A 12,071-nucleotide genomic window follows, 5' to 3' on the forward strand; every position below is an offset into this window, starting at 1 on the left:
ATTTAATGCCAATCTAAAGCACCTTCAGTTGTTTCCTTTTCTATAGATTGCCTGTTGGTCCTGAATGCAAGGTTATCACTTGAATCAATCAAAACACCACATCTTCAATATGCTCCGGCTGAGTTTGGAGATCGAATTTTGAATTTTACATTTCAAGTTTTCCAAATGAGGTACATACTATTTATTCATTTCAAAAGTAAAACTGCATTAAAACAAAGTTTTACCTCCAGAAGAAATATTGTACTACAAATCTAAGTTGAAAGTATGCACATGTCTGCAATAGGGAAGTAAGGTAAAATATTTGTAACAGTCCTGAAATTTCCTTATGTGTTACGTTCTTGTACAAAACACATGCCCAACAGGCCCTTATCCCTGTTCCGACCGATATCGCTGGCAGTCTTGTTCTATTTCCATACCGGCTGCCTCCCTGATAACATGAGTTCATTTACTGTGCTAGCTATATCATCGACCTATGGCTTTCGAATGTAACCTTGATATGTCATAACAACAAGACTTTTATCTTTCTTGTGACGCATGTTGTAGTTTTTTTCTGACTCGATAGCTCGAAATTGTCATTCTCAGCCTCGTAATCACAAGAAAAAAATCTTAACGGGACCCAACAATACTTTAGTAATTCCTGCAAAGTTCCCGAACAATGGTAAATATTTATATTTCCACTTAATTCAGACTCAATGAACCTACCATAGTTAACTCAAGTCATTTTCCAATGAACTATATCAAGTCCGGCGTAGGAATACATTTGTCAAGCTTGGACTATATATTTTAGATTCCTTTTTAAAATTGATCATATTTATATGAAATAAATTCCATTAAAAATAATATTTGTATTAATTCGTTATTAAGTTAATAACCATATGTAGACGAAGAGTGATGACGTACATTTCGGTAAGTTCCGTGGTAGACGTGCACAAGTCCCTATTTGTCAAGGACAAAATATCAGACAAAAATATTAAAAAAAAATATAAATATAAGGATTGAACAAAGTTATGTTGAGGTGTAAATCCTTAACTGAGAGAGGCTTTGGTGTCTCTTATGCAATGTTTGTAATCTCAGGATCAGTACATATTTCCGCCTAGGATACTGTATGACCAAGACATATGTTTAGCCTTCTGAGAAAGAGGACAAGTGATACTTTGTAGGGACACAGCTTTTTCTATCGGTCCTTCAACTTCTGTATCTAATGATCAGACATATCCCTTTTTATCAATCGGGATATATCGTGAAGCTTAATTGCTGTATGGTCCTTGAGATTTTGTTTGTATCCAACATAAGTTCTTCCTACTTTACCTGGGTTAGCAAAGCTATCTACATGTTTTAACATGCGATGTATCTTGAATCCGTGTCAAAGGTGTAGTGCAATATATTACATGAAAAAGTAGGGCAGATAAGTATATTTTCTTGAGATATGCGCCTAGGGTCGACAAGAGCTAGGGACAGAACTTATAATAACAGTAAACTGATTTTTTTTTTTTTTTCTTTTTTTATCACAATATATGGAATCCCACAGTTGTTTTAAAGAAAGAGATCTTGTCATAATAGATCGCCAAATTGTCATAAGGTAATTATATAAATAATATCATATAACGGAACGAGTAGACATTTTAAGCTGCCTTCAACATTACATCGCGATACAGAGGAAATTCGAATCATGACGGAGGCATTTTCCCTTATGCTTGGCCCCGGTAAGCTGTCGTATTGGTCTTTTATCTGTACCATTGACTGATATATGCAGGATACCCCGAATTTTTGCATTGCGCAAGTGTAGGCAACGGTGATAATAGAGTCACACCAGTTGGTCAGAATCCTCTTCCTCCTCCTGGGCCTTCAACTGTCCGTTGATTCTTGTGGATAAACCTCTTCATCACCACAGGAACAGTAAGTTTTATTAAAGGTAATTTTCTATTTTACATGTAAACTTAGAAGGCAAATACAAACACATCTCAGGATTTAAAGAGACATTCATCACTTATTACACACATGTATCTTGCATGCTGGGGCGGCCGTTCTTTCATGAATACAGCTGGTGAAAGGACGTTAAACAATATGAAAACCGCTGGTGTTTCTAGGTGCTTTGGGACCAGTTGCCTTTTGATTTAGATATGGTTTCTCTAAGTTTCTCTAAGAAAATAGTCCACATATAATGCAATGAATTTGATTTAAAAGCAAACTTTTTGTGTGCACATGAGCGGTCACTATGTATTCATGCACATGATTATCGCTTGAGATGAATGTTAAACTAGGCACCCCAACATATCCTATGAAAGCGCCCTAACAAAGCGATTGTAAATATTGATATGTAACGTCACACCGTGTGATTTCCTAAAGGGAAATATAAGTCTTCACCTTTCCACGTGTATACATTTGAGGTAATAAGGAGTCACGATAGGAGTAAGCTCCCTTATTAAGGCGGCACACCATTATTTCATATGTAAGGCGTTATAAGAATGTGAAAGACTATAAAATGTCCCATCAGTTCTTATAAGCTCCTTGTTTTTAGCTAAGATTGATGTATGACATATCTAAATTGTTCAATGTATTTTATTTATAATATTTTTTTTCTCTGTATCTGATTTCTACGTCAAAGCTTATTTTTCCCGGCATTACTGTCGACAATCGGAGAAGTGATGGATAATTTTGGCACTTCCGTCAAGTCTTCTCTCTGTATTGTGGTAGGAATGATATTTTTGCACCTGTTCTTGATACCAAATATCTTGAGCAACTGAAATGACACTCGTCTTAAATGCAAGAATATCATATTTAATAGTATATTTAACATATAAATTCTATCAATTATCATGAAACTTTCTTTTCAGGCTCAATATGTCGACGGTACAACAAACCGTGATCGTCGCAACACAACCACAACCACAAATGTTTACCAATAGGAATATTCTTGGTTCAGTCCATGGTCATCGTGATTGGTCCACTGGCCTTTGTGGCTGTTTTAGCGACTGCGGATCATGTAAGCGTTATTCATCAAACTACGATGCCTACCGATTCAAAATAGATATATTATATATAAGCATACTTGTATAATACATTGTTGTTCTCTTTGATTTAATATCAGTAGACGCAGGCATTGTTGCTTCTTCTTTATTAACAAATAGAGGATATCTAACAGTGTTTTCAGTAATACCAAATATATTTCACGAGTGGGGCTAATATTTTGATATTTTTCACGAGTGCGCAGCACGAGTGAAAAATATCTAAATATTAGCCTCACGAGTGAAATGTATTTGGTATTACTGAAGACACTGTTAGATATTCTGTTTATTACATTTTTTATCAACGAAAAACCTACCCCGTATGCTAACTAGGCCTATAGCAATAATTTGTAAACAAAAAATGTAGTTCCCCCTGTCCAGGTGCTGAGATATATGTCGGGCTTTCTGATTGGTCAATTATTTTTAGTATTTTCTAATCATTTATTTGATTGGTCAAATCAACAAGAGTGATATTTTTCACTAGTGATAAATATGATATTTTCACTAATGACAAATATCACTTTTATAGAATGAATAATTTTTGATATTTCACTGGTAAAAATGTAATAAAAGTGCATATTAATGACACCAAGATGTCAAGGTCAATATCAATAAGTGTATTTTGTATGTACTAGGTTTGATGACATTTTTGTGCTTGCCGTGTATGGAGTGTAGGAACGCCTCCAGACTGGGAGAGTTCTGTTGCTTACCATACTGCTGTGTAGGGTCTAACGTAGCAATGAGGGCGAGGCTGAGGACACTTGGAGGCATACATGTACGTGTTTAATATTTTATTTATGTATTTAGTTAAGGTTATTACTGATCCTTTAAGTTAATTTAAGTTCTGTGAAACAGAGCTAAATATCCCGCTATTAACGGTTATTAGTAAAACTGGAAATTTTTTATTGCTGTTGGTGTTCTTTACCTTATGAGCCTATGGCGATGTCGGATGGGCTAAGTTCTTTAAACTGACAGAAATAACTTATATCCTAGCAATGTAACGCGAGTGCTGGTCAGCCAAACTCCTACAATCCAGTTAAGTTATCCATGTCCACAACACAGGCAACACTTGTTTGAATATCTTTCTTTGATGATGCACTTAAAAGTAACACATTGTAAGGTATTATGAATCTTTTTCATCATTGATGACGTTATCAACTATGCTACATAAAGTGATAACGTTTCGATATTGTGAGTGACGTCATAGCGCGTGCCAACTCTCTATCTCCCTACCCAATGTGAGATGTATCGCATCCCTCACATCCATGTTAGAAATAAATATACCAGGTCTTGATTTACGATGGTGAAGCAGATCTGTTTTTGTTACTTGATGTCTTTAAGCAGTGGGCACGAAATAATTTGTCGAAAGCATGCAGTGTTAAAACAGGCATATTGTGTTATTTTCTGTCATGCAGGGGAAACACAACATTGTGATATGAGCAGTATTTCCTCTGAATATACCTTAATGTACGTGTACGCTGACTCGATACTGTTGTAAGCTGAAGCAGCCTGTTTCATACCTTGTATCTTGCAGGGTTCTTCTCGTTTTGCTTCATAATTGTAAATAATTGAATTTGAACATTTGTTTCGTCCATTGTCTTCTTAGTGTGGCTCAAAAGAATTCCAATTCAAGCATTGTCTTTCGGCAGAGAGACTAGAACGTCAATTGCACAACTGTTGGAATGAAATTTAGCGATTGTTACCTTTCTATCAACTAATTCTATTTAAAATAATTTTGGCGTGTTAATTGATCAATGCGCTGAGCTCTCAAAATTCGGATGTGTGCTAATATTCAAGAACGCAAAATAAAGTACTTTTACAGTATATATACAAAGGATCTTAAAATCTTGTAATAATCTACCTTTCCCTTTCTCTTTCGGCAAAGTAAGGGTTTTTTTCCCAGCAAATCCCAAATACAAGTTACGTACAAAAGAAGTGGGCTGAAAAGTTTCGTGTACATGTTCAGAACAGTATGGAATTGCTACAGATAGTTAGTGTATTATTTCATTTGTACAATTTAGTTGGACTTTTATACCATATTTTGTATTTGTTACAGGGTAGTATCTGTAACGATATCTGTGTTCTCGCCTGCTGCCAGATGTGTGCTGTCTGTCAGATGTCACGTGAGCTAGACAATATGGGCTTATAGCCAACCAATCAAGCTTGGCATGTGACCAACTAGATTTAACGTGTGATTGTATTGGTTATTCCAAAAGGCACAGCGATTGGTTGATGCGGTTTCACGGACATGCACTGATGGACCAGATAGAAAGCATCGCTTATTGTAACAACACAAAATAAAATGTTTTGGAAATGACATTTTCTTGTTTTAAATATTATCATTAACATATGTTTATCTAAATTGTGATCAGTTGCTTACATGTGCTTGCATAGAAAATGTGAATTTTGAATTGTTCTGATATCGCAGTGGTATGTGTACTGTGGAAAGCGCAAGGTTGGCGACGCCGCCACACTTCAATCGACTAAAAAAAACACATTTATTCAAACTGACATAGCGCGAACTATATACTACCGCCATCTAGAAACATATATCTTTAACCTTCAGTGTCACTCAATACGAATTGTTACATCAATAACACAATAATCCGTGAACACATCGCCGAATTCCTCTTTCAGTACACCATTTTTCAAACTGCTCCCTCCGCCTGCCAGATTCATAATAACATCTAACATACGAGGGCTGATTGATAAGTTGTGAGCCTCGTTTTGAATGAGGTACTCAAGGATGTTCTTTTTAAGTCCTACTTTTCTCTGACTATACAGGACCGTGTACCAAATGACTGGTCTCATTTGGTAGTTTATATCGACGAGGAAGCACTCTAAAGTTAGCATACAAGCGGCTTTTGCAAAACGGACAGAATCAGTTACGGTTAGGGTTATGGTGAAAGAGTCTGTCATTGGCTGCCGTTCTCGGTTGTGACTTTAAATTGATAGAGCATCCGTCTCATTCATCTGATCTCGCTTCACCAATTTTCATTTATTTCTAAAACTGAATACAACTATTTCAGGCACCCTAACCCTAACCATAATCCTTACATGCAGTGGATGACTTTCTAAACAGCCAAGAAAAGGTGTTCTATAAAAGTGGCATTCAGGCCCTTAAACACCGCTGGCAAATGTGTATAGATACTGATGGTGATTATGCCGAAAAATAATATATATCCAACAAAATTCGAATTTTTCTATACGAGGCTCACAGCTTATCAATAAGCCCTCGTATGGGATCCTAATTTTTTTAAACAATTTATTTGATGCCGATGAATTTGCGTCAAATACAATGATAGCGTACGAGAAAGGTGATGATTTCTATTGCAAAATAGATTCTGCAACATTTTATATGATTCCCTTACTCTCAAACTCAGCATCAAATACTTTGAAGAATTTTCAAAATTCGCAGATAATTGGTAAATAATATTAGTAGGAGGTTATACAAACATTACCCGTAATGATTTATTACATGAAGTTTAAAAATACAGTGATGCATATATCAGAAGTTGGAGAAATTACGAGCGCTATAGCGACATTCGTTTTAGAGAAGGCATGGCCATACATTTTTAAGTTATCTCTTATATGATATATCCCATATTTTATGCACGATATCTCATTTTAGTCTATATAACATATTTTAAATAATAGATCAAATATTGTACATAATTTATAAGAGATCTGACAAAGTATATATTTAATTATATAATGCAATGGATATACATAAAATATATAATATCTAAATATATCTAAATTGAAATTGCCATTTCTTTGTTTACGCGACTCGCAATTTGCAACTCACAACTCGCACTTTGCAACTCGCAACTCTCAACTCGCCCTGCAACTTCCTACTTGCACTTTGCAACTCGCCACTCGCAACTCGCAGAGACAAGCATATCTTCATTATTGATATAAGAAAATCAAAGCTGAATCTATGCATTCACCTTGAATAGATATATGAATACCAGTAACCGAAAAGCCAAATAATGAAGGGAGACATCAAGCCTTTGTCAAAGACCTATGACTAGTCAATTTAGCCAATTCACTTAACCTATTTACACCAAAAATGTGTATTGATTGATAACCAGTTTGATTATAATTGTTTGATATTTCAAACGAGTAGCATTTATTGTGTGGGAGCTAAAACAAGGAACATTGTTTTATATCCAAAACAAGTAACATTTATTGTTTGATGGTTAAAACAAGTAACATTTATTGTTTGATGGTTAAAACAAGGAACATTTATTGTTTGATGGTTAAAACAAGAAACATTTATTGTTTGATGGTTAAAACAAGAAACATTTATTGTTTGATGGTTAAAACAAGGAACATTTATTGTTTGATGGTTAAAACAAGTAACATTTATTGTTTTATATCCACAACAAGTAACATTTATTTTTTGTTATCTAAAACAAATCAAATTTATTGTTTGATATATTAAACAAGTAACATTTATTGTTTGGTATCTTAAACAAGTAACATTTATAGTGTGATATTTAAAACAAGTAACATGGATTGTTTGATATTTTAAACAAGTAAAATTTATTGTTTAATATCCAAAACAAGTAACATGTATTGTTTCATAGATAAAACAAGTAACATTTATTGTTTGATAGATAAAACAAGTAACATTCATTCATTGTTGGACATATAAAACAAGTAATATTAATTGTGTGGTATCTAAAACAAGTAACATTTACTGTGTTAGATCCAAAACAAGAAACATTTACTATTTGGATTGATAGTGTAATACCGAATACACAAATCGAAAAGAGCGAAAATAACACTTATCAGCCACCATAGTCTAACCTATTTACTTTATATCTGAAAATCGTATCATGATGAAGTGTTTTTTGTTTTCGGTTGTCTCCAGTAAGCTGTCGTATTTGCCTTATCGACTGATATGCAGGAACCCCGAATTGCTGTCATTTATGCAGCGAACATTGATAAGGAACGGTGATAGTAGTCGTTCAAAATAATACTCATTATTACGTTGATTCAAGTGGATAAATCTGCTCTTCAACACGACAACGATAGTAAGTTTAATTAAGGGTATTGTTCTTTTTAACATCTGAATTGAGAAGAAAAACACAGCCATATCGCAGGATTTTAAAACATACACTCATTACACGCATACATCATGCACGCAAGGGTGGTTTTTAAACGACCACAGCTGTTGAAAGGATGATAAACAATGCAAAAACGAACTCTACTCAACAGCCATAGTCATTTATGACGATGGTTATCAAGGAAACACATAGAGTAAGTAAACAAATCACAGAAACACAAAGAACTGAGAAAAGAAAATAGATTTTAGATAAGTGTTGCAATGGGGCACAAGATAATTTTTTATCTCTTGAATGTCCCCGATTCTTCAGGGGCTTACTGTTAGGCGCCTTTTATGACATACTGTAGCCACAACAGGAATATTCTTTCCGAGTCACAAACTACATAAAAACAGTTCTAAATCTGAAAGATTAATATTTTCGAAATAATACATTGAATCTGTTTTGATATTCACTCACCTGTCACCAGATGTCAACAATTAGCTGATTCTGATTCCCTAACCAGTATTCTTACTCATTATCGAGAGATCAGCGCATGCGTGGCTCCTCAGATACGCATGTGAGTTAATGTTGCACTTGCTTTTGAAAACCACAAAAATCACTGCTTATTATAGTAAGCGCGCTATTCTATCCTTCCCCAAAAGTTCTACACGACCTACTTTTGAGAACAGTTCGTAACAGTTATCCCCTGTGGATAATGTAGTCAGAGGACATGCTATCCTGTGATACCAGGGCACGACAGTATCGTGAACTCATCAGGTATTGTCGCTGAAATACAAAGTTATTCCCCGAGGAGTTCCGGACGGGCACGACAGAACAACGTGATGGAATATAAAGGGGGGATAACTCGTCTTTATGTGTTAGAATGTTTGGTTTGGTTTGGTTTATTTTGTTTAACGTCCTATTAACAGCTAAGGTCATTTAAGGACGGCCTCCCGTGCGTGCGACATGCATGCGTGTGGTGAGTGCGTATGTGTGTTTTGGGAGGCTGCGGTATGTTCGTGTTAAGTCTCCTTGTGATAGGCCGGAACTTTTGCCGATTTATAGTGCTACCTCACTGAAGCATACTGCCGAAATGAGAATTATGTGTTTTATCATTTTCATTTTCATGATACGGTAATGTTTTTATTCTTTCATAACCTGATATTTATCATAATCTATCACTACAAGTTTTATAGATAAATTGTTCACATTACCATATTAAGGTGAAATAAAATTGCCACTGAAAATAAAAATCTTACTTTTCCTCAACTGAAATATGATTCTCCCTGTAAACACTTAACATTTACAAAGAATTGTGACATTATATTCATCCTTTTTTGAAATTAATCAATCTTTAAAAAAAAATAAAAAAAAGAAATGCATGTTTTATCCAAAACATCTAGATACTGATAAAATCAGCACAGAAAAGCAAAGTAGTTTGGTGACGTAAAAATCACTCATGTAAATTTTCATAACAATCGATTCATTATTTCTTGACGGTGTCTTATTCCCTTAATATTATATGTGATATATACATGTCATTAATTATATTCTAATTATGTTTGTTTCTACTCAGACTCAATATGACGATGATACAACAAAACGTGATCATCACACAGCCACAGCCGCAACCGATCACAGTTCCAAAGATTCTTGGTCCAGTTCATGGCCATCGTGTTTGGTCCACGGATCTATGTGGTTGTTTCAACGATGTTGGCACATGTAAGCGCTGTTTAACCAACTACATCGATTCTTACCAATCCAAAGCAGATGTATCAAACATACAAACATAGTTTCATAATATAAACTGTGCTCATTGATTAGATAGGATATTCGTGAACATAGACATTCTTGCTTCTTCATCTACAACAGTGTATTTTTTGGCAATTATATGATAAGGGTCTGTCTGAAGTTTTGGTGCACTTAGACGGCGAACGAAGAAAAAATCAGGCCAATAGAAATTTCAAAATCTAGAGAGGTAGGTGATATATCCTCAATGCCTCAATGCATTTCATAATTTTCAATATTGGATTTCAGATGATCGTCCACTAAATGTGTACATAGAGAACAGTGTAATTATTCAATTTAATACAAGCGTGGCAAACTACATATATTATCTGATGGTATGTCAATACAATTTTTTCTATTCGAAGAATTTTTCTATTCAAAGGATAATGTTAACGTAGGTTTCATACACGTAAGAGGAGAGAAGCAATTTCTGTCTTCAGCGATTGATATGTCTGTCAACAATAGATATTTTGTACATTAAGCATCACAAACCTATGGAACGCCAAATTAACATATATTCAATTAATTGAACCTATCTTCAATTATTTGAAGATAGGTTCAATTAATTGAATATATGTTAATTGGGCGTTCCATACAAGCTAACTATTAACCATCAACATTGAACCTTGTTTTCAACTGTAGAATCTACAATTGATATTTTCAATCAATAAGAAAACAGAATCTAATTGCATTTTCTTTTTTGTAGATTTAGTTACAATATTGAAAATGCTCGCACACGCATATAATTATTTGAAAACAGAACCGCTTCATTCATAACATGCACGGGCCAATTTCCGTATTTTGAATAATGTTGTATATTTTGACCATATAAGGTTTGATGACGCTTTGTTGCATGCCGTGTATGGAGTGTAGGAACGCCTCCAGACTAGGAGAGTGCAATTGTTTACCATACAGCTGCTGTCCAGGAGCTAGCATAGCTATGAGAGCGAGGCTGAGGACTCTTGGAGGCATACATGTATGACTTTGATATTTTATAAAATACTTTAGGTTAAAACTGATAATTCAAACTTGTTTATGCTCTGAGAAATATGGCCAAACTATCCCGCTATAAAATGATCATGAGTGACTTTTTTTTATATTATCTTCATCAGCCTGTGACGATGGCGAATGTGGTCACTTATCTAACACTTTAAGCTACCTTCTTACAGAAATGGCTCATTTATCCTAGACATTGTAACGCGACTCTTCCCCGAACACAATATACAGAAAAATGGGATAACAATCCTAACTGTTGAAATGTAAACGCCGAGAAGATAGCGACAAACGTGGGGACTTTGAATCGGCTACATTCTATCAGAGGACAAAACTCAGCCTTCCTCAAAACAATCGAAAGGTCAATTAATATACTGCCACCTGTTGTATTAGGTGACGCAAAAGTAGTTAGAAATGAGTATATCAGGTCTGGATTTACGATGGGTGTTTTTGTTACTTTGATGTCTTCAAGAAGTGGGCACGAACTATTCTGTCGAAATGAAGGAGGGAGAAATAACAGGAATATTCTTTTCTGATTTTTCTGACACGCAGGGGAGTCATAAAATTTCGCGTTAGATCACTTCAAATGGCGATGCATATAACCTGAACATTAATCCTTCAAACCTCTAGTGATATATGAAAAGTAGTATTTACACAACGGTTGAAATGATATTTTGCGATTGATAAACTCAATTTAATGTCTCGTAATTTTCTTGTTTGCACAAGGAATAATACATCACGCTACTTCAATCAACCTAACTCTTATTTTTCTATAGGCAAAGGCAGGTTTTGTGATTTCAAGAGATACCAAGTTCATGTGACGTACTCAAGATGTGGACTGAGAAATGTCTTGTTCATGTTCAAAACAGCTTGGAATTGCCACAGCTGTTTTGTCAACAAAAAATGTCGCAATTTTTCATTACAGAGAATACAGAGATTACAGGGATTTTATACTGTGTTTTGTATTTGGTACAGGGAAGTATCTGTAACGATATCTGTGTTCTCGTCTGCTGCCAGATGTGTGCTGTCTGTCAGATGTCACGTGAACTAGACTATATGGGCTTGTAACCAAACAATCCAACATGGCATTCGACCAACTAGACTTACACATGTAACTTGGAATTCTATTGGTTATTCCAAAAGACACAGCGATTGGTTGATGAGGTTTTCCGGACATGCACGGTTTGACCAGATATAGAGCAACCTCCATTGTTAACGTATATTTTCTTAT

At 35.0% G+C, this 12,071-nt stretch overlaps 1 protein-coding gene across 2 annotated transcripts in view; it reads left to right on the forward strand.

Annotated features, from left to right (window-relative positions):
* LOC117326945 (placenta-specific gene 8 protein-like) overlaps nt 1–5,319 on the forward strand; it is an 87,710-nt gene extending 82,391 nt beyond the window's left edge. Inside the window, exons 2-4 of one of the 2 annotated variants that reach the window (XM_033883749.1) lie at nt 2,835–2,983; nt 3,641–3,780; nt 5,062–5,319. In XM_033883749.1, coding sequence (XP_033739640.1) covers nt 2,842–2,983; nt 3,641–3,780; nt 5,062–5,154 — 375 coding nt within the window. In that variant the 5' untranslated portion in view covers nt 2,835–2,841 and the 3' untranslated portion in view covers nt 5,155–5,319. The remainder of the gene's footprint in view (nt 1–2,834; nt 2,984–3,640; nt 3,781–5,061) is intronic. The other variant, XM_033883751.1, reaches the window with a different exon arrangement.
* The last annotated feature ends 6,752 nt before the right edge of the window (nt 5,320–12,071 follow it).

This window comes from Pecten maximus, chromosome 5, assembly GCF_902652985.1.
Source record: "Pecten maximus chromosome 5, xPecMax1.1, whole genome shotgun sequence".
Lineage (NCBI taxonomy): Eukaryota > Metazoa > Mollusca > Bivalvia > Pectinida > Pectinidae > Pecten > Pecten maximus.